The following is a 24,794-nucleotide window of genomic DNA, read 5'->3' on the forward strand; positions in this document are numbered from 1 at the left end:
CAATCACAAATGTATTTGCAAAAGGCCCAAAACCTTGGCTGAACTTATCATTTTCCATTATCACATAAGTTTGGAACAGAATCCCTTCATAGGTAATCTCACTGAGGAGTGAAATACAAGAATAAACTTTCCCTCCTATTGTGAGCATAATGCCAGAGGATAACATCTGTAGTTGGAAGTTATCTATCAATACAACATGTGGCTTTGTAGAAAATTGTCAAGTATATTGTGCTATTATACAATTTTTCACAACAGGTAGAATATGAATAAATATTTAGGGAGTGATTCATTAATGAATGTAAATGCCGATACATGCTGTATATTGTGTAAAATCGCACTGTGCATGCCAAGAATCAGAGCATATGCCAGACAATGCAGCATCGTCCAATTCATCTTCGAACTCAAAGGACCCTAATTACAGCCTACGATTTCAGGGGCAGAACGAAGAGGGGACTGGGCGTATGCACATAGTCAATATATATATGTATATACACACACAGTATATACATATTTATACAGTGGTGGAAGTAGAAATTTAGAAATGGTGGTATGGAGATATGGAGATTCAGAAGTGGCGGTATGACATACCACCGTATACACCCTCACTTCAACCTCTCTACCTCATTTTCTCTCTCTCTGGATATATCTATATGTCTATATCTGAATCTATATATCTATATCTGAACCTCTATATATCTATATCTGAATCTATATCTATCTATCTATCTATCTATATATATATATACATATATATATATTGATATAGATATAGATAGATATATATATATATATATATATATATATATATATATATATATACATTGCAAAGGTTGGGGTGTCTGTTACATGCTTGATCTGCTCAAATCAACTAAACCCCCCCCCCCCCCCCCCCCCGTAGACACCAGAACTCTGAGCAGTTACCAGTGAGATACGCTACTAGACACACTGTCATAGTCTTAAAGGTGTATTTGTTAAATAGAGAAAAATCCGCCAACTAGTAGCTCCTATTCTACTTGTACATACACACATTTGCAAATACATAATAAGACACCTGTCCTGTCAAGACACTTCTGCTAATAGGGTGGTCCTAACTCAAAACAATGCGAGTCCTTATATAAAGGGTCATACATTCATGTGTATTTAAATTGAGAGCTAACTTACTAAGAGGTACCCCAGAAGCCTCCAAATGGCAATAGAGGACCAGCACTCCCCATCAGCTCCTGATACCAAACATCACTCTCAAAAAACAATACATAAATGGAAGATGTTCAATTTATAGGTTCACAACTGAGGCTTGAAAGGGTGGGGTTATCCAGAAAGTAAAAAATAGAAAATAATCCTCAGCACACTGCTGTCAGCCAGTAAAAGATCTGCAATTCTATTTGTATGCTAAATGCAGAATTCTCAGTTACACATTTGCTAATGCTTAATAAGCCACCTGCCCTGTCAAGGCACTTCTGCTAATAGGGTGGTCCTAACGCTAAACAATGAGAGTCCCTATTTTTTTGTCATACATTCATGTGTTTTTAATTTGTGCGCTAACTTACCAAGAGGTAAATTGAGTGAGCAACTTCCATTTCTATATGTGTTACATCCCTTTTATTTGAAGGTCAATGTCTTAAACAGTAAATTATCTTAACAATGTCTTGACACAAGGACTATATTTACCTTTTTAAATCCTTCATGCATAAATGTGTCACCTCCAGGGACCTCTGAATAAAGTATTTGCAGACCTTGGCGGATCAATTCTCTGTGAAGAACATAGTCAGACTGAGTATTAAAGATGAATATTATTACATCATTTATATTGTTCATTTATTAAAGTATCAGCAATGCCTTTAAAGTGCACCTTTCACCCCAAAAAATGTACACTAGCATTTACTCGTATTGTGTAAACACATTATTCCCAAAGTGTATTTGCATTATGAAAAACATTTTGCAGAAGTCAAGCCCAAGGCTCACTGGGCGCTAAATCACCTGCGCAGGGTTAGCTAGCAGGCTCTGACCATAGCAAGGAGCCCCAGGTCCTGCTGCTTTACAGTGCAGAGGAGGACTTGCAGGTCTAAATGAGGTCTTGTGGGAGTTGGTTAAATTCCGACTGCAAAAGGGAAGGGAGGGAGAAAGGTGAGAGGCATTGTGTCCAGCGCTCAGAGCTAAGAGGGGTTATATAGCAAGTGGGCGAGCGTTCACCTTTCTCTGTTCATGCTGCTATTGCAGGCAATTCCACCCTGCCCACCCATCATTACCGGACTAGGTCATTGGTACAGCAAGGTCAGGTTTATATTATTGTAAGGTTACGTTTTTATGTTTTGTACACTTATTGCAAAGGAAATATTAGATATGAAACATTGTGAACAGCAAAAAAAGGATTTTAGTTAATAGATATGCTGTTATGGTTGGAGTTCATACCTTTTTTCAGTCAACTTCATGATGGTTGTTGCCCGAGAGGAGAAGACGATAAATGACATTCTCAGCATAGGACTGTTCCATAACACAAACAGAAAATAGAAGACAAAACAGAAAACAGTTGAATATGGAAGTAACATATTTATTCTTTACTACTATACACCAACTATGCCACACTTCCTTTACAAAAAGAAATTGCTTTAAAAAATTTAGCTGAAACTCTCTAGGAGCCCTTAAAGATTTCTTCCTTAAACAGATGATGGAAGAAAGATATGACTGTATTCTTCAAAAATCTGGGTGGGATAATTATAAAAATAAATAGAAGTGAATATGCCTCTTATGCTCACAGATAAGTTTACTGGCTTATATTTGTTATTGAATTTGATTTATTTATGGTACCGTGTATTTGATGTTTTATGCCATATATACTTCACAATGGGTCAGAAATGTCCCTATGTAAGACTGGATAACATCCATTTAATATGCATTTTCTATGCAATATATAAACAATAATCAAAATATTAAATAACTAAAGTTCTGGTTTATGTTGTTAGTTTTAAGTCTTGACATGCATGCATGATCTTGTTTATATAGATACCAATGCAATTATAGTCTTGAACTTTAAAGTCAGATATACATAATTGCCTACTCTTTCAGAATGTCCGCTAGACTCCTGAATTTCGGTTAGTTCTCCTGCACTCCCGGGAGAGCAGGCCTTTCTCTTGGATCCCATCCATTTCTTAGTGAAGTGGGCCTCAATGACACAATTCATATCATCTCACTCCCTAAATGACACATTTTTCGACTCCAAGACCCTTGCACTTTTTACTTGACCTCTACCCTGGGATCTCCTTTAGGGGAAAGTAGAGAAGTATGCATTTCTATGGTCATATGTTTAGTCTATTTATTTGTTCTTCATATATGTTTTTATTGATTATGGAAATATACATTATAAAAAGCACAAATACAGCCAGAAATATAAATTGTTACCCAAGAAGCTGAAGGTAAGTGTATTTTCACTACTGAATTTTCCCTTCAGCTATGTTAAAAGTAAAGTGATATTTAGTATTCCATCCTTTATCAGAAACAGATACAGCCACATTACTTACCTTTAGTAAGTTACTAGACGAGTATTGATCTAGGACAAAGCTTCATATAACAAAGCATAACACTTCCGGGGGTTTAATTACTAAACTGCAGGTTTGAAAAAGTGGAAATGTTGCCTATAGCAACCAATCAGATTTTAGCTGTCCTTCGTTTAGTACATTCTACAAGATGACAGCTAGAATCTGATTGTTTGCTATAAGCAACATCTCCACTTTTCAAACCTGCAGTTTAGTAAATATAATTCCCTGGTGTTCTTTCTGTGACATCACTCTCAATGTTCGCACATGTCAGTCTACCAATCTGCAGACTACAACGAGCATTTCTGTTACTTATGAAAATGTAAACCAATTACAGACTGAGGATGTTGTATTCGCCAGATGTTGGATTTACACCAATGGTTATCACAGATAACATATTCCTTTGTTGATTTAGAAGTATAAACTAGAGATACTCAGGCTTGGTTCTCAGAGAACCGAGCCCACCCGAACTTAGCTGATCCGAGTACCGAGCCGAGCCAGCTCGGTACTATTGCGCACCCTCGGAAATGAAAATGAGGCAAAACGTATTAGTTACGTTGTCGGATCTCATGAATTTTGAAATCTATAAGTACTGTATTTCAATGATTGGCTTTACACCAATGGTTATCACAGATAACATATTCCTTTGTTAATTTAGAAGTATAAACTAGAGATGCTCAGGCTTGGTTCTCAGAGAACCGAGCCCACCCGAACTTAGCTGATCCGAGTACCGAGACGAGCCAGCTCGGTACTATTGCGCGCCCTCGGAATTGAAAATGATGCAAAACGTAATAGTTATGTTGTCGGATCTCATGAATTTTGAAATCTATAAGTACTGCCCCCCACGGCGATTCAGCACCATTTCACAGAGAGACACAGAAGGAGTAGCACGGTTCTTGGCAGTCTCTAGTGCAGTTGGGCATCGTCATAGCTATAACAGAAAGAGGAGGGTAGCAGTGTTCTCTAAAGTCTCCAGTGACATTATACTGAATTATAGCTTATACAGAAACAGGAGAGCTCCATTTCTTCATTGCTAATTGTCTTTGCTGAAATAGAAATAATAGGGCTGGCACTCTTGTTCTAAATATGCAGTCGCATTGTACTGCTTTATCTAGCTAGCACACCAACAGGACAGCTCCATTGCTAATTGTCATTGCTGAAATAGAAATAATAGGGCTGGCAGTCTTGCTCTAAATTTGCAGTCACATTGTACTGTGACTATATCTAGCTGTGACTGGATCACTGATAAATAACTTATTTTTGGCTAGCTCAGGTAGAAATAATTTATTGTAGAAATGTATTTCAATGAGAGGTGCAAGCACCAATGTATAATTTGAAATGCACTTATCCTATTACATTGGGATGTGTTTTGTATGCAAGTGTCATTGTTTGGGTTTGTATCTTTGCTAAAGGAAGTCTGTTTGCTGATAGCAGGAAATGTTAAGTCTTTATGTGAACTGACAAAAACCTGTTCAGCCTGTATACCCAGCAGGGGGCCTCTGCCTGCCTGTCTGGCGTTACTGGATCTCAGATAATACAAGCATCAAGTTTTAGCGTATAACAGAGAAGTGTAAATATTAGCTTTGCATTGCATTTAAATCCATGTTTGGGTAAATAAATTACATCCTGATTCTAAAAATAGCCCATGAGGCTGTGCTCAAATTGGTATAAAAAGCCCTGTTTTATATTGAAAATTGTTCTTTCTTGCTTCATTTGACCTGCTCCTGGGACCTTCAACCGGTGTGAGCAAATAAACAACACTTGCTTCAAAGACCTGCTTGAAAACTTCTCTATTCCTGTGACCTACAGATTAGACCCAAAATCTAATCCATTCCCAGATGTTACTGAGGTTTGGACCCAGCTTTTCTGGTACCACCGCTCTGCCCACTATCCAACAGCAAGGTGGGATCCATCCACAGCAACCCTGATCAATCGGAAGAGGTCAGGAGTACCAGCCCAGGTACACCAGCAAGGGGTACATTAGCAGCGTCAGTTACCCAGAAGAAATTACTGGATGCCGGTAAGGAGTCAAGTGGTGGCAGCATTTGTAAGCCCCTCCTACTGCAGCAGGAGGGAGCATTTGGGATAACAAAAGGGAACGGTGGCAAAGTAAGCCCAGCCGGTTCCTAGCAACAGCAGACAGAGTGACATAGGCGGTCCATCCTGTCACAATAGCTAACACACAAACAGGACAGCTCCATTGATAATTGTCATTGCTGAAATAGAAAATATAGGGCTGGCAGTCTTGTTCTAAATCTGCAGTAACATTGTACTGTGTTATCTAGCTAACACACCAACAGAAAAGCTCCATTGCTAATTGTTATTGCTGAAAGAGAAATAATAGGGCTGGCAGTCTAGTTCTAAATCTGCAGTCACATTGTACTGTGTTATCAAGCTAACACACAAACAGGACAGCTCCATTGCTAATTGTCATTGCTGAAATAGAAATAATAGGGCTGGCAGTCTTGTTCTAAATCTGCAGTCACATTGTCCTATGTTCTCTAGCTAACACACAAACAGGAAAACTTCATTGATCCATTGCTAATTGTCATTACTGAAATATAAATAATAAGGTTGTCAGTGTTCTTCAAAATCTGCAGTTACATTGTACTGTGCCATGGCTCACCCAGAAATAGGAGAGGTGGCAGTGTTTAGTGCTGAAACAGAAATTCAACATAATAGGGCTGGCAGTGTTATTAAAAGTCTCCAGTGACATTCTACTGTGCCATAGCTCATACAGAAACAGGAGGGGTGGCAGTGTTCTTGTCACTCTCCAGTCTTCAGTCACATTGTTCTTGTCACTTTCCAGTCTCAGTCATGATGATACTAATCCCTCTACCTCAATGTGCTAAATCCTATGTTCAAGTGCATAGTGGTTTTAAGCCAGGGAAACAAAAATGTAAATAAAAAGCTTGTACCTTTTTAAAGAAAAAAACACCTTCCTAATAAAGGTGAAAGTTTACTGTAGAAAAACATCAAATTGCCAACATGCCATTCTACCCAAAATATTACCAAGCATACCAGCATCAGCTAGCTCCCTTCTCTCAGCTAGATATCAGCACCTGCAATCTACACTGCATCATATTCACCCTCATCAGTGTGTATATCATCTTCAAACAATACTAATTCATCCCCGCTGGAAACCACCATCCCAGAAGTCTGTGTACTTGCCGGTAATGCATCCAAACAGAATAAAGGGAAGAAGGTGGTAATGGTAGTAGCTTATAGTTCAATAGTGTCCAAATAAGATATATAATGTCCAAATAAATGTCCTGCTCCTAGGTCTATGCGCTAAGGAGCATTCCCGATAAGATGGAAGATACCTCTTCTTCAGTTAATCCATTCCATATGCATACATCCAATTGAATATGTAAAGGGAAAAGAAAACAGACATAGCACAGCCTGTATAATCCAAAACATTCAATAATGATGTCCCTTAAATTCCCATGTGTTATATAATGATTCAGAAACACCACGTGATGGAACACTCTTCTTAACCCCTTAGGGGTATATACTCACTAGAAGACAATAAATACCAAGCGTGTAGAATAACTTTATAATTTCCACAAGAGAACCTTGGATTCTTCATATAGGATTCCTCTCCGTTTAGATAATCATACAAGGAAAAAAAGGAACTCCATAGTAACTGAAGAAGAGGTATCTTCCATCTTATAGGGAATATATGCTCCTTGGCGCATAGACCTAGAAGCAGGACATTTATTTGGACATTAAATATCTTATTTGGACACTATTGAACTATAAGCTACTACCATTAGCGCCTTCTTCCCTTTATTCTGTTTGGATGTATTTATGTGCTTGTACTCATAGGAGTTTGTGTACTTAAAGGTGAAGGGCTGCTTTTGGCTTGACCGCGCGGATATACTCCTTTTATTGTTGTGTTTTGGTTCATTTCTATCCCCATTGGAGTCTAACTGCAGCAGTTAAAATGTTTAGTTTTAAGGAAAATCGTCAATCTCAATTAGAATATTTTTTAAAACATTATGAAAATAAGGATACTTCACAATATTTTGAGGATGACCTAGAAGGTATGATGCATAGGTTAGAAAAACAGTTAATTAAAGAAAGCAAAACCTGGTGGGAAATCATCACACTGGAGAAATATTTAACAAATGGTCCCTAGAGGTTTAAAGATAGCTAAATCCCCCTCTTTTAATAGTGGTTCTGAAGAATTCATAGAAAAATGGCAAAGAACCCTTACTAATTGTTCATTCTCACTCATGGAATTGATTATTGGGGAGAGAAAAAAAGAATTGTCCATGGTCAATAAGGAGATTGAGACATTAAGATCCCTTATCTCCCCTTTTTCTAATTTGGAGGATTTTAAAGAATTAGAGGAGAATATAGTCATTAAGATTAAAAAACAGGAAAAGGAAATTATGGAGAGGAAGTTTAAAAAATTGAGAAGAGATAAAGAAGAAAAAGGGAAAGTTAGTTTTGATCTTCCCCACATTCATATTGATCAGTTGAGGGAATCCAACCTCTCTAAACGTGATCTGGATTTTAAATCTAAATACTCTGTATTCGACCAACAAGATGAGTATAAGAATAGGAGAAATATGAGATCCCAAAATGGAAGAATAAGGAATAGGAGGATACAAAGAAGATCTCCCCCTATTGAATCCCGATATGAAAAATCCCCGCTTAGATATAAATATAATTCCCCATTGAGACACAACCAAAAAGAGAAATGGCAAATTGTGGAAAGAACACGGGGGAAATATAAAAGAGATGATAGAGAATATGAAAGAAATTCCCCTTATGAGAGATTTAACAAAAGGGATAAAAGAAAATTTGGGAATAGTCCTCCATTTGATAGATCAAGAGGAATATTCCATCAAAATAGGTTTGAGGCCCTAAGAAGACGTGAGTCTTTTTTAGGAGAATTCGACTAATTAATAAAAGGGTTAATTAGAAACATAAAAAGAAGAAAAGGGGAAAAAGAGGAGGGAAAAAATGTCCTAATAAGAAACCTATAAAAGCAAAAGAATCTATAATAGATAATAGATCACGTAAGGGGGATGTTAAGATCTATAATTTGAGTTCACATACTCTCACGGAAAATGAAATTAATGTGCTCAAAAAAGGGTTAAAATTTGCACCTGATAACAAACCAGATGAATTTAATGTATTTATAGACCATCACAAATTTGTGAGGAAGTTATCTTTAAAGAATTTTTTTAAGAAAAAAGGCCATGATGATAAAGGTGAATTTAATGATGAGAATATCAAAGAATTAACCTTTAAGAAAAAATCCACTTTCTATCCCACCTTTTGCAAAGGCCACCTGATAGAAACATTTGAGAGATTGGTACATAAAGACTTATCAAAATTAAACATTAAGAAAAAATTTAAGAAACATTTGAATATTACGAATAAAGAAAGGCAAGCCTTAAAAGATCTTCAGAAGAATGAAAATGTCATTATTACACCAGCGGACAAGGGGGGAAGTGTAGTAGTACAAGACAAACAAAAATACCAACAAGAGCTGGAAAGACAGTTAGGAGATGAAGTCACATATAAAAGGTTAAGAGGAGATCCATCAGAAAAGATCCAGAATAAATTACTCCTATATGTGGACAAATATCTCCAAAAAGGGTTCTTGACTCAAAGTGTCAAAGAGTTTATTATCATTCAAAACCCATTAATTCCGGTTATTTACACTCTTCCTTAAGTCCATAAGGATGCCTTATGTCCCCCAGGGAGGCCCATAGTGACAAGAACAAACTCGATCGCTTCTAATTTGTCTCAAGTGTTGGACAAATCTTTACAGACATATATGTCCTCCATTAAATCATATCTTAAGGATACTTTGGATATTCTAAAAAACTTAAGGAGATTAATTGGGAAGATTCTTTCATATTAGTTACTGCGGACATTAGTTCGTTAAACACCAGTATTAAACACGAATATGGTATCGAAGCCGTTAAATATTTTTGGAATGCCTTTAACACTGATAAAGATGAAAAGGATTTTATAACAGAAGGCATAGAGTTGATATTGAAAAATAACTTTTTCTGGTACGGAGATTGTTTTTACCTACAGCTACAGGGAACTGCCATGGGAACCAGGTTCGCCCCCAGTTATGCGAACATATTTATGGGATGGTGGGAGGAAAATTACATCTGGAATGATCCCACCATGAGGGCGAACCTGGTTTCCTGGCATCGTTTTATAGACGATATCCTGTTTGTGTGGAGGGGAGATAAGCTTCCCTGTTGACCTTCTGTAATAAGCTTAATAATAACCCCCTGAATATTAGATTAACTTTTAATATCAGTAAACAAGAAGTTAACTTCTTGGATTTAAATATTTATATTTAGGAGGGGAAGATTTTAACTATAATAATAAACCCACTGATGCCAACTCTTTTATACCGATCAATAGTAACCATCATGCTAGATGGTTAGAAAGTATCCCATTAGGTCAATTCCAGAGGGTGAGACGCAATTGTACAGAAGCCAATACCTTCCAAGCACAGGCTGAAATTTTTAAAGGCCAGTTTTTGGAAAGGGATATCAAGAAGAGAAATTAGACAAAGCTCTCACCAAGGTTTTGAATATTGAAAGGGATGAATTAATGACCTCCAAAGTGAAAAGGGGAGGGGCTCAGTCACAAATGGGAGAGCCCAATTTACCATTCATTACACAATATAATACCGAATATAGAGAGGTAGAAAAGATTATTAAGCGTCACTGGCCAATTTTAAAAAATGATGCAGATTTGAAGGAGGTTATTCAGGATCATCCCAGATTTGTATATAAGAAAGCTCCCACCCTTCGAAATCTGTTAATCAGGAGTACTATTCCCAAACCACAAAAGCAGTTTGTTAACAATAAAGGATTTTTTAGATGTGGAACATGCGCAGCATGTAAAAATACCAAATGTTTGTCGAGAATGATCCCAGAGGTGAAATCCAATTCTAATGGGTACATTTATAAGATAGAGGAATTCATCACGTGCGACACTAAGAACTGTATATATTTTGTTGAGTGCATGTGCGGTCAACAGTATATAGGGAGGACTAGCAGAAAATTAAAAGAAAGGTGGAATGAGCACGTAAGAAATATTAAAAAAGATCTGGAGACCCATTCACTATCGTCCCATGTAAAAAATTCCCACGAGTGTAATATTGGTTCCATTAAAATGTTTCGCGGTATAAAAAAAGTCGTTGGCGAAAGAAAGAATCCCTCAGTGATCTAGCAAAAACTGAGATGAGACTGATTTATACTATGGCCTGAATGTTGATTTTGAGGTCAAATGGTTTTTAGAATTATTTCTCAGGGAGTATATGTTGAATTTTTACCCTTTATCTTTGAATGAAGAGTATAAGAACTTTTTAAGTAGGATGGATGTACTGTGAAATTATACTTTTATCTGTAAAAATTATTCAGGTTTATAATTTTTTTTTATATTATATGTTTAAAGTCTATATTTGGAAGCCGTATAATATTAGAGTGTTCTTTCCCATTACTATTATGTTTTGGGCAATATATTTTTAAATATTCTTAAGTTGCAAATAAACTTTGTGATTGGTTCCATTGGAGTATATAGGACTGTCACTTTGTCCACCCACCATGCCTGGATAAAGATTTTTGAAATCGAAACGCGTCGGAGACGTAGGTGGGTGACGTCACATGCGCCAACGGGGAATCCCTTTGGGCTTTACTCTATTTGTCTAGACAGCGTTGATCGCGGAAGTACTACCCGGGACGTCTTCAGCAGAGAATTATTGTATACAATACCACGCTTGTTTGTTTCATCTTATGGGTAAGAGTCCATCTATTCCCTTTTGCTGCGGTGACCGTCGTTGAATATGTTTTTAAAATAGGATTTTTATGCTTATGTTGGTGTATTTGGAATAAATTGCCATGCTGTTTTTACACTATTGAGTTCCTTTTTTTCCTTGTATGATTATCTAAACGGAGAGGAATCCTATATGAAGAAACCAAGGTTCCCTTGTGGAAATTATAAAGTTATTCTACACGCTTGGTATTTATTGTCTTCTAGTGAGTATATACCCCTAAGGGGTCAAGAAGAGTGTTCCATCACGTGGCGTTTCTGAATCATTATATAACACATGGGAATTTAAGGGACATCATTATTGAATGTTTTAGATTATACAGGCTGTGCTTTTTCTGTTTTCTTTTCCCTTTACATATTCAATTGGATGTATGCAAATGGAATGGATTAACTGAAGAAGAGGTATTTTCCATCTTATCGGGAATATATGCTCCTTGGCGCATAGACCTAGGAGCAGGACATTTATTTGGACACTATTGAACTATAAGCTACTACCATTAGCGCCTTCTTCCCTTTATTCTGTTTGGATGTATTTATGTGCTTGTACTCATAGGGGTTTGTGTACTTAAAGGTGAAGGGCTGCTTTTGGCTTGACCGCGTGGATATACTCCTATTATTGTTGTGTTTTGGTACTTGCCGGCAATGGCCTTCCTCATGTAATTTGTAGTTTATTTTACAGCAGAGCTGTCATAATTTTTGGGCAATTCTTTTACACCAGACCAAATGTCAAAATGTTGTACAGATTCATCTGCATCACCACTGGGTGTCTTGGCAAAGCTAAGTTTTTTCCTAGCAGCAACTTCCAGAGAAACTGAGGGAGGAGACGTCATTGTGTCATGTACCACTTGAGCTGTCAGCTTGCTGACAGGAGCTCATTGCATCTCTTGAGATCTTGGTTAGTTGGAAAAAAGAGAAGACATAGCTCTTAAACCTAGGATCAAGCATAGTTGCCAAAATGTAATGATCCGATTTCAAGATGTTGATAACTATTGGATGCTGGAGAAGCGAATAAAGTACTTAATCTACAAGTCCAACATAATTAGCGAAATTGCCTTGTTTCATTTCCTCCTTTAATTTCTCTAGCTACTTTTCAAAAGTATAATTAGGGGAATCACTTGACTCAAGATAACAGTGTCTGCACTCTCTTCATAGGTGACTACTTTGAGTGGTTTCAGACCCTTGCACAATACAGAAAGTATTCTCCACTGCGCTGGAATAAAGTACATTCCCACTAAATTCTATTCTTCTTCCAGCCGCTGCATTCTCCTACATGCTGTTGTAGAATGCCGAAAGTGACCCTAAATATTCCGGAACACAGACAGCATCTCTTGTATGTCATTGTAATTTTTTAAAAAGTTCTATACCCCCAAGTTGATTATGTGAGCAAAGCAGGGAATGTGATGGAATTCACCTCGCTGTAATGCTCTAACAATATTGGTGGCGTTATCAGAAATCACATATCCACAGGAGAGTTCAAGCAAGATAAGCCATTTTGCAATGACATCTCTTAGTTTATCAAACAGGTTGGCAGCAGTATTACCTGTGACCTGCGCCATGTCTCGTCTCTGATAACCACCTCTCACTCCCGCCTACAAGACTTCTCCCGTGCTGCTACCCACTTATGGAATTTCCTACCACGCTCAATCAGACTTTCCCACAACCTTAAAATCTTTAGATGCTCTTTGAAAACCCATCTCTTTTTAGATAACACTATTCACAGTAATGCACCCTCACAACTATCCCAATCTCCACTCTGAGCCACACTCGCTCCTCTTGTTTCAGCTGTGCCCTCTTCCATTTAGAATGTAAGTTCTCCAATGAGCAGTGTCCTCCATACCCTTTGTTTTCATGTTTCCAATCATTTTGTCTATCTTATCTGTTCTTGTTTTACGTATGTCCTGTTTTATGTATGTCCTTGTTTTCCCTACTGTACGGCGAAGTGGAGCACTGTGGCGCCTTACAAATCTACGATGATAATAATAATAATAATAATAATAATAATAATAATAATAATAATAATAATATGCCTCTTAGTGAAGCAGATGATACACAGAGTAGTCTGCCTCTGAAAGATCTGGCGTTGTTTGTTAGATGCTGCTGCTGAAGGTGATTTACCAACCTAGTGAGCTGTCACAGTCATATAATGTTTAGTTTTCCCAGTTGTAGCCCAATTCTTTTTTGTAACATCATGGTCAGGTGAGTAATTTCTAGTAAAATGGTGTTGAGATAAAATTTTGTAACGGGGACACAGGATCTCAATTAACCGTCTTATTCCTGCTGCATTCATGGTGGATATTGGACGCTGATCTAATACTAGCATAGTCGCCATAGCGCCTGTGATCCGCTGTGCGACTAGTTGACAGTTGCCATACTTGCTTCCTCTTGTTTGTTTAACAGTCAATTGTTGTAAACTACTAGTAGTCTTCTTCTTGGTCTACTTCTGGGTTGAAGATCCACCCCCAGCAGCAGGAGCTGCAGCAGTATAGGGGAGGAGTCATCTTGCATTAGCAACTTGGATGCAGGACTAACTCCGATCACTTGTGAGGATATTGATGATGAAGGTGTTGGGGGTGTAGATTGCAGGTGGTGGGATCTAGCTGAGAGAAGGGAGATGATGCTGGACTGCTTGTTGTTATTTTTTAGCATGAGTGTCTGATTTTCACAAAAGCTTTCCATGAACTCGCTTCAAATGGCATAACATGGATGAGGTTTCTAGATGGTTAAGGTCCCTACCTCTACTGACTGTGGCTTACAATGCTACAAATGGCTAGACAACTATTGTCAGGATTTGAGTAAAAATAATTCCACACATAAGAGGTGGATTTTTTGGTCTTATGCCCAGGCATGACAATGGCCTTCTTCTTATCACTGGCAAGAACTGCTTCCACCGGTCCATGACTTGCCACAGTAGAGTTCATTAACAGCACTGTTTGCCTAGGTACCTTAAGCACATTGTTAGCTTGTTTTGTGGGGGCCCTAACAAACCAAATACTTCAGCCATAAAAGTTGAACTCCTTGTAGCTGGAGCACTTGCTTTGTTAAACTGTACATGTCCTTTTCAATATCTTACATAAGCGTGGGTGAAATGGCCCAAGGACAATTCCATCTTGCACCACTTTTCTTTTCTGCCACTGCTGTGTGGCAATGTTTCCAAGATGTGCTATGAACTGCTGTGTGTTTGTGTCGTTGCTCTTTCGCTTAGCATCCAGCGAACTCGCTGCAGTCTTTGTCCAAAAGTGTATGAAAATAATATTGTGACCTGTGAGGTGTTCAAAATTGACTGGAAATGACCGGAAATTAGTGTTATTGAGGTCAATAATAATGTAGGAACAAAAAAAGAGCAAAATGATGAAATTATGTGATTTTAGCATATTTTAGCTATTTTTTCTAAAAAATCCAGATCCAAAACCAAAACACGAAGTTAATCCAGATCTAAAACCAAAACCAAAACCAAAACACGGGGGTCAGTGAACATCTCTAGTATAAACAGTTATTTTAGGTATGTTATTTAGCTCAGTCATGCATGGGCTTTTATTTGCTCTCAGTAAATACAGCACATTACCACTTTGAAATACAGGGCCTTATTCTGACTGGAACACAAGTGTAAGCGTAACTTGCGACTAGAAAAGTCACATGCAAGTGTGTACCAGTGGTGGATCCAGGGGGGAAGGGGGGGCGGTCGGGGCATTTGCCCCCCTAACAGCAGAAAGCCTACCTTTAAAATAGGTCCCAGGCGTGGATCAAAACGGGAGGGGACGTGGCCAATCACGAGCGGTAGGCGAGGCTAAATGTGGGCCAGCCAATCAGAGTAAAGGATGGCGTGATTATGAAAAATCACCCCCTCTAAACATAAAGTCTAGGTCTGCCCCTGGTGTGTACATAGGTATGCCGTATTCAGAGTTGAAGGTGGATCATGTCTTCTTGACAACAGACACACCCCTCAGGCACTTACGTCCAACTTGCAAACATACAAAAACCTTTTTATAACATTTTATATGTTACAAACACAACTGTTATGAAGCATCATTTAAACTTGAATATACAACAGGAACAACTTTCCTATATGAATACAAACAAAAATATTTTTTTTGTTGCTTCAACTTACTTTGCAAATTCTAAACTATTGCCAAACAACTTTTTAAGTCTCAATGAGTGTTTGCAAACCTCTAATTACAAGCTGTTCATTAGTTTGGGTGTTCGTTATCATCATCCACTAATTACACCTTCACCTGACCAGCTGCAAATAAAACTGCTTTTTCAGCCATATATGTAACTACGTCCCAGTCTGAATACGCAACTTCTCGAACACACCTTTACTGTACATTGTTTATGTTACAACACCCCTTCCTTCCCCCTTCCCGCTAAAGGAGTCATAAGTGTCAAAAATGTTGCAGGTCTAAACAGCCATAGTTGCGTACGTTCACTTAGGACCTCAGTCGGACACAAAGTCCGTTTTAGGCGCATCCAACAAAAAAACACTATCGTGCATGTGTAGAAAGCACCAAATATGCCTGCATTTTGGACACTTGCGCCTAAAACAGACTTTGCGTCCGACTCTAAATGAGGTCCTTAGAGTGCAAAAAATACACAAAGATACACTACATAAACTGTTCTACTACCAGACTGAGCTATCTGGCCAGGCCTGTTGTTTGTAATACAGCTATCTTGAAACATGTAATATTTGTATAACTTTGTTAATCACAGAGTCCCTAATTTAATGGGAAACTATAAACTTTTTCATACCAATTCAACTAGCAGAACTATGTATGTGTGCGGGGGTGGGGTTTATCTTTCTCACTCCTTACTGCTCTATGATCCACAGAACTACCGTGGATGATGTCCACTGCCCAATGTATTACCTATTTAGGATTGCCAGGTCACAGCTCAGTAATTTAAATACAACCTTTGAGTCAGTAATATGGCAAATGAGGGTATACTTCTTGTGGTATAAAAGGGAATACTAAGCATGTATGCTATAGTATAAATTATATACTTATTGATTTGTGCACAGCATGGCACAGCAAAAAAATACTATATACTGTAACCACATAAAGCCATTACAGTGTCACCATATGACATGATGATGACATATGCTCTCATATAGCCTCAAAATGACACACTGTAGTCTTATATGCAACCACCTGTAGCATCATCCTTATGCTATGATATATATATATATATATATATATATATATATATATATATATATATATATATATATACATAAATACACATACATATGTATACATGTACATATCAATTGCACTCGGGCGCTGGAGGGGTTAAATCACCGGCACTAGGCGCTGCGTGAAAAGTGTTTTTAAAAATAAATAAAAAATGTATTTTAAATGTGCGCTGCAACAGGGAAGGGGTTAAACCGCAGCGCCTAGTCTAGAGTGTAAAACATTTATTTTAAATGTAGATGTATGTGTCGGCGCTGCAGCGCCAATAAGGAACCGGCGCTCAATGCTGAATGGTCGCATCGGGAGCGTAAAGATATGTATTAAATGTAGATATATGTATTGTAAATGTAATAAAGTGCAATGTTTATGTGTAAAATAAAAAGAAAGTATTTACCCTGTGCTGGGGCTGCAGAGGCAGCTCTGGATCCCCTTCACCCTCCGGCAGCCAACTTCAGTGGCTGCCGGAGGGACTTAACAACCGGACTCCTGGAAGCAAATAGGTCTAGGAAGTGCAGTGCCTCCTGGGGGTCCCAGGAAGCTAAGTCCCTAGTTGGAGCTCAAATAAATTCAACTAGCGACAGGGCAGGGACTGCTGCCCCGCCGGCCAGTCCCTGGCAATCAGTTTGGGCAGGAGATTTAAAAGATAAATCTCTTGTCTCAGACAGAGAGTCACCAGGGGAGGAGAGTGGGCTGAGCCCCCCTCTCCTTGGCAGCTCGTGGATAGGGGGGAAGTATACTCCCCCCTCCACTAGCAGCAATGTTAAAGGTGTTAAACCTTTCTGGGTTGATTCACATGCAGACTGCATGAATCAACCCAGATTGGTTAAAGGGACAAAAGGACGGATTACCTCCTGCTAAGACAAGTCTCAAAATGTGTATAAAAACAGCACTGTTCTGGACTAAAAGTGGCTCTTCTTGTCTCATCTGCTCACCGGTACCTTTAACCAGTGGAGAACAAATACACTGGAAACTTCTCTATGTTAATTTCTGTGACCAACAGATTAGACCCAACTCTGATCCGTTTCCCGGCTGTTCTGGGGTTTGGACCAGCACCCGGTACCACTGCTCCTGCCACTACTCAGCAACTCTGGCCAGTGTGATAGGCTAGGGGGATCCATCCGCAGCAACCCAGATCCATAGAAAGAGGCCAGTAACTGGGTACACTAGCAGCATCAGTTACCCAGAAGAAACCCGGTTCCGGATGCTGGTAAGGAGTCCAGTGGTGGCAGCATTGTAAGCCGCGGCAGGAGGACACACTTGGGATAACAAAAGGGAACGGTGGCAAAGTAAGCCCAGCCAGGTCCCAGCAGCAACAGGCAGGGTGGCATAGGCGGTCCATCCTGCCACATATATATATATATATATATATATATATATATATATATATATATATATATATATATAGTTATATAGCCTCAATCTGTTATCATATAGTCCTATAATGCCACCATATAAGATTTTAAATGACTGATGTGCAAGTCTAGTTCTACTGAGTATATCCAATTACCTAGGCTGGTTACAAATTCTCCAGGCTATGAAAATTCTGAATCTAGACGCTCATGTCTTCACATCAACAGTTCCATTTAGAGTTTGATTAAATCAAAAACATATCCCTAGATTGAAACAATGTATGTGTAAAAGTTTCATGCACTAACAAGAACTGAAGATACTTGAGATATTGCTGTGATTGTAGGGTAGTTTTTCCCAACATATAGCAGAAAGACATTGAGAACAAGGTTGCACATGGCCTAACAGCTTATATGAAAACATTTATAGCAGCTTATATAAACACATAAAGTGAAAAATATAAACTTGAGTAAAGATTGAATAATACCTTTATATTGGGCCATTGTATGTTAGGAGTGTCTGCTTTGAAGAACTGTCCACTTAACCACAGTAAAAAATATCAAAAAAAGTCATGTAAATAAAATCGTTGAAAGATTCCTTATAGTCACATTGCACACGCATGCTCAGTTTACAAATTTCATACACACCTTGTGAATTTTTCAGTAAGACTTTCCACAAAGTAGTAAATCTCATGCCAATGGTTCTTCACACTGCCAGACCTACAAAAGCAATATAATAATAACATTCAGTTAACGTATATGTATATAACGTATGTGTCTTAAGTCTCTTAAAGAATTCCACCCAAAACTAAAAATGTATTTCTAGGTTGAGTTCACTAGGATGAAAGATAATACAATGGTCTAGTTACTGTGATAAGCAGCGTTAGGTAATCAGTCCTATTATCAGATCCAAGGTTATCTTTCCTCTGTTGTTAACATTATATCACCATTTATTCTGTATTCAGATTTTTTGTGTCTCACATACATCATGTTAAATTTCATTGTATTCAATTTAACATTCCACACTTTAGACATTTCATACCTCTATTTTCTTGAAAATACTATGCATTTGTTTCACCCTTTTGGGGGATCAACCCTGTTACAAATCTTTGTATAATCTGTAAAAATACTTACCTTCCCACAAGTAATATCACTAATGGATTCATTAAATAAAACGTAACCCAGAACTGATCCATGAGGCCCTCCACTGGTTATCAGCCCTTCATTTGAGCTGTGCACTCTTGACTACCACTCTCTTTCTCCTGTTTAGCCAAATCTTTCTCATCTTCTGCATGAATTTATTTTGAGATACTGTATCAGATGCCATACAAAAATCTAAATAAGCTACATCCACAGATCCACCCTAATATATCCCTTTAGTTACTAAATCAAAATATTCAGTAGATTTGTTCAATATGATCTTTCTATCCATCCAAACAGTTAACAATCATTTTTAAGTGATTCCATTAATTTCCCTGTTATTGATGGGAGTCTTAAAAGGTCTATAGTTGTCATATTCTTTCCTACTGCATATCTGTGTGCATTCTTGCCAACTCTGCCGGAATGTCCAGGAGACTCCCGGATTCCGGGTGGGTCTCCCACACTCCCAGGAGAGTAGGATAGCCTCCCACATTTGCCCACTTCCTAGTGAAGTGGGCAGAATTAAAATGCAGCGATTCCTTGAGAATCGCGGCATTTGGCCCAGCCCCCGCTGTAAAATGAAGCGTTTGCGTTATTACATCACTGGGCCCCCACACCTCCCCCGGCAACTCCCGGAAGCCCACTGCCATAACTTGGCAAGTATGGTGTAGTGCAACTACAACTGACATTCCCAGATAACCAAACCTGTCAGCAGCTATTGGTTAAAAAGTTTGGTCAGTACTGTAAATATTAACGTAAAACCTGTTCAGCAATAAATATACCTGTATCCACAGTACACTAGGGTATATTTGTTCCCCTCTAATGCAGTTAACCCCTCTGTGTTTTAACAGTTAAAAACAGTACAAAAAAAGTTGAATAGGCAGTTGGCAATTACTTTGTCTCTTTCAACAAATGCACCCCTTTAGTTTTTAGTCTTTTTTTTTACTCTCTTTGCTTTTTTTCCCACGAAGCCTGGTTGTCGGGGTTCCTTGACCCCTCCTTAAGGGGGGGGTACTGTTATGAGCCGCGGCGGCCACGGGCACCGCCGCGACTCTCTGCCTCCGATTTCCGGCGTCCCGGCCGACGCTATGACGACCGGGACGTCACATCCGGTGCCACGGCTCCGACTGTTGCCAGGGCAACGGCCGGACGCCAGAATTACCACTATTGCGCCCCGGACACTCAGTACAGCCGGGCGCGTGCACTATAGCCTGCGGGCTAATTAGGTCATTAATGTGTGTTGCAGGGGAAGTCCCTGATTGCCTGGCTCCAGTATATTAGGCTTAGTATATTAGGGCTTAGCCTCCCTGCCGGTTATAGCGTCCTGTTCACAGTTCTGCTGCCTGCTTGTTCTCTCTCTGCTTGGTGTTAAAACCTGTGACTGACTTCCCTTGTATGACCCTCACTTGTTCCTGGACCTTGTACCTACGCTTCTGACCCTGACCATTTGCCTGAAAACCGGATTCTGCTCCTCCGCCAGTGCCCCCGACCTTTCGCTTGTCCTTGGATTCCGAACCTGTGCTTGTGACCTGTGACCTTGGTTTACTCTGTACATTTTGCCGTTTGCTGCCGGCATCTACTCTGTCTGAACCCCACGCTGCTGTCCGCCAATCACTCCACTCCTGGGTTCTCCTTAGCCGGTATACAATTCTCGACCCTCTGTCAGCCTGTGGCCAAGTCTGTCCCCACCACTAGAGGCTCCAGCGAACACCAGGCTTTCGGAGTAGACTCAGAGTTTTATTGTGCTGGCTAGGGAGTTCCTAACAAGACCATCAATGACAGAGCTGGAGCACCCTTGTATAATGATATACAAATCTTGCAGGTTTTGTAACAAATAATAAATAAAAAAACATATATTTTTCTGCATGAGATGTGGAATGTAGTTATCCTGTATTCAGTGATGGAGCAACCGCTACCGAGCCAGGAGGTTAGGAGGGCCTAGCAATGCTGTTCCACACTCCCAAGGCCCCCAAAGAGGGCTTTACAGAAGATCAGAGCGCCGTCTTTGGAGGGCGGACTGGGATCACCGGAAACCCCTCCAAATTTTTCTATGGGGCCTAGCGATGTTGTGGTCAGTCTCTGCTTGTACTGTTATGTACTACTTAGAAAGATTGACAAAAAAGAATTGTCAAAATAGTCATGACACTCCCACACATATAAAATAGTATTTTTACCAAGTAGGCATTTAGCATGCATTCCAAGGAAGCCATTCAGCATGTCTACTGTGTTTAATTTGTCTACTTACATGACTGTTCCAGTAAACCTAACAAAAACATATGCATAACATAACACTGACATAGATCTGACTATTTAGGTTTCTACATGAAGCTACCAAATGTACTGTTACACATAGACCATATCAGACATTCCTTGCATGAATGTTACTGAAGTTCACGAATATAACTAAATGGAAAATAATTGTATCAAATAACATGAGTGAATTGGAAAGAAACCAAGACCTGTGTAACCACACACAATTGGTAAAATTGAAAGGAAAAGTTCCAGCTCTAAAAATGTTTGTTAACTAACTGGATTTTCATGCCTTCAAACATTGCAAAATGTGGGATCAGGACAAAAATGACACCATGCTCTTGATCTGCCCAGACCACTCCATTATCCAGTAAACTGCACTTTTTTTTAGCATCCTGAACTGTCCCATGAAAATCAGGACTATTGGGGTATTGATTTCACAGTGTGAAATGGTTTTAATAGTTTTACTGATGAAAATACTGTAATTGTACAAATATTTTTTCTGAGAAGGTCTTTGTTCAGAAGCAACGTGCCTTTTATGGTGAGCGATAAAGAGTCAAAACTATAATGTGCAAACCCATACAATGGATTGTTATATGTTTAACATTTTTCATTGCCGTTTAGAAAGAGCAATGAAGCTCCCGAATCTGATGTTTCAATTAAACAAAAACAGGGAGCATTGATGATGTCAATGCATGTGAAGTCCTAAGACCTCCTAAAATGTCTGTCTATTCAGTTGAATAAGATCCTAACAGAAATTGTGCAGAAACAGAAATAGTGAAACAGGTGTAATCCATTAATCCTGACAAGATAAAGAAATGCTAAAGATTTATCTATATACAGTCTCCCATTTACAGTCTCTTGTCTTTCACTCCATGAACAGCACAAACCATATTGCCGCATAGCGCCATTTAGTAGTACAGAGTACTTCTTCACTTCAATCACTTAGCAACGTGGTCTTATCACATTACAGGCAACAGTAACCCTGTCCCATCAGTACTATGTAGCTTTTAATACGTGGATGGAGAGCTGATAATCTTGCATGGTGGTACTATTACTCTCACAATCCGTTGTGTCCTCTACACTGCAGCTTTTCAATTAGCTCTTGGTTTCTGATTCTCCTCCTCTCTCAACTCATTCACAACTACAGTTAAGGTACAGGTTAATGCAATTTCAAAGTATCTTAACAAGCACCCAACATATAATTCACATTCAGATCAGGTTAGTAGCATTCTGCTCTGTTCTCACACTCCATGTTATCCTTATTGGGATCTTTATTTCAATCTCTGTAATTTCACCGGCTTCCATCTCGCGCTAACAGACGTCTCTCTAGGAACTCAAACATGCCCAAAAGCTCAAACTCGAACAATAATAAGAGCAGACTCAACTTGGACTCAGACTGTCTCATTGGCTCATCCGGGTCGGATTCTCATTTGGGCTCAAAAATCCTTTGGAGCACTGGAGTCACAATTTTTAGGAGAAATTCAATCCAGCGCAATGTGGCTCCAGAACTGTCCACAGAGACATCTTGCGCCGTTGTTGAGAATGGAATCTCTGATCATTTTACCTCGCACCCCATGGAGGTATGATTGGAGATTCCTTACCATAAGAGCCGGCAATGTGCGCAGATGGAAATTGTGGTGATGTCTGGAGGCACATTGCATCCAATTGAAACTGCCCCTTGAGAGACATCACAGACTTCACACCACCCCTCGGGGCATCACACTCATTTCTCAACCTCATGGAGTGTTACATTGCATGTGGCAGGGTAAATGCTGAATCAGACAAATGTCTCCCTAATGAAATGTGTCATGTTGCCATGTCCATTGACAATATGTCTGCATACAAGACAACATTATGTCCAGGCTAGTATATCTGCATATATAGCAGCATAATGTCCATGGCCAGCGCGTCTAGACAATTTATGAGGGAGAAATGTTTCTGCTTAGTGGTTTCTATCTTACATTTTGTGCTTATTACAATGCTTGATATGAACTAATTATTTGAGGATAGCTTAATGCAGTCAAAAAGTATATAGGAGAGCCCAAACCAGACACATGTCTCCCTCATGAATTTGGTTACATTGGCATGTCTGTCTCTGATGTGTATATTGAATTTTGAAACAAAGTGTTACTCCATTGACAATTCTGCTCTATAGCATTTCAGGAGAGGAGAGATTAATGGGAGTAAAAGTTCAGCAACAGCATGAATGTCAAAGGTCACTGTGATAAGGAAAGCACTTAAAGAATATCAGTTTGTGGCTTTGAATATATGGGTTTTCCTCCTCCAGGAATATTTATCTCAATATCTCCTTTTTAGACCCATCTAGTTATAGAAGATGCCTAGTCATCAATAAGGTTATACTTGATACCTACCCCCACTTAATATCATACTTGCCAACTCTCCCTGAATGTCAGGGAGACTCCCTGTAATAGGGGTGATCTCCCTCACTCCCTGAAGAGTCTGGCATTCTCCCTGATGCTGGGCCAGTACCAGACGTGGTTGGCTTCGCCATCTGTGGCATGATGACACAGTTCAGAAATATGTCCTATGTCCATGCATTGATGCCTATGGAGGTGGCCATTTTCATGGAGACCAAGATTTAATCAAAGACTGACAGGGAGACTTCCGCATTTCTGGGAGACCTCCCGGGCTTCCGAGAGAGCAGGGCAACCTCCCGCTTTTCGCCCCACAATAGCTCCGCCCCCAGCTGTAATTAGCCAAAATTGTGACAATCATTTAGGGGGTGGGGCCAAAATGATGTGATTTGTCAAGCCTTATAGACAGACAAAGTGATAAAAGGGCCCTGCTTGCAAGCTTACAATCTATAAGAATCATGCAGGTTTACATGTGTGCAGGTTTACATGGATGATCTGGTTACCCTAGTTGTGACCCACTGCTATGATATCACAGCAGCAATCACTACCATTCATTTTGGATGAACTATAATCAACCACTGAGACTACACTGAGAATATGTGTCCAAATATGATCCAGCACAAAGTGCTTGTGAAGTCTTGAGAAGAAACAGCATTGTTACCTCTATGGGGTACATTAAAGCTGTGTTCACATTGCTGCAGGCAGTTGGGTGAGCAGGCAAAGTTAAAATTCCTACCTGCTCAAATTTGCTCTGTTCACACCTGAAAAGAGCTTACATGTGGATTTTTTTTAGTTACTTCGCTAAGCGGAGAACATTTTTTCTTTATTTGTATTTCTAATTGGCTATTTTATTTGTTCCCGCTACACGCTTTCTGTGTTTCTTCATTTTCACATTATTGATTATTTTTAAAGCACTACACCACTTTATTTTGCTTAAGCGAACCATGCCCCCCCCCCTTTTTTTTTTTGTTTCTATGCTACTGTATAGTTTAATCAAGAAAGTGCTCATCAATCACCTGGGTCATTGTCAGAGGATGAATAAAGATGGTGATGCTTATGCCCCATCACAAAACTGAATAGCCATCTAAGTTTACCCTCTGGAAGGTGTCATATTTGAAAAGGACAGTGTCACACAGAAAAATAATA

The 24,794-nt window shown here is 39.2% G+C and overlaps 1 protein-coding gene across 1 annotated transcript in view; it reads right to left on the minus strand.

Moving 5' to 3' along the window:
• The window catches only part of LOC142161545 (anthrax toxin receptor 1-like), a 134,422-nt gene that overhangs the window by 84,205 nt on the left and 25,423 nt on the right, over positions 1–24,794 (minus strand). The window contains exons 2-4 of the mRNA XM_075217255.1: positions 18,529–18,600; positions 2,410–2,481; positions 1,669–1,750 (exon numbers count right to left, since the gene is read on the minus strand). Coding sequence (XP_075073356.1) covers positions 1,669–1,750; positions 2,410–2,481; positions 18,529–18,600 — 226 coding nt within the window. The remainder of the gene's footprint in view (positions 1–1,668; positions 1,751–2,409; positions 2,482–18,528; positions 18,601–24,794) is intronic.

Source organism: Mixophyes fleayi, chromosome 6 (assembly GCF_038048845.1).
Source record: "Mixophyes fleayi isolate aMixFle1 chromosome 6, aMixFle1.hap1, whole genome shotgun sequence".
Lineage (NCBI taxonomy): Eukaryota > Metazoa > Chordata > Amphibia > Anura > Limnodynastidae > Mixophyes > Mixophyes fleayi.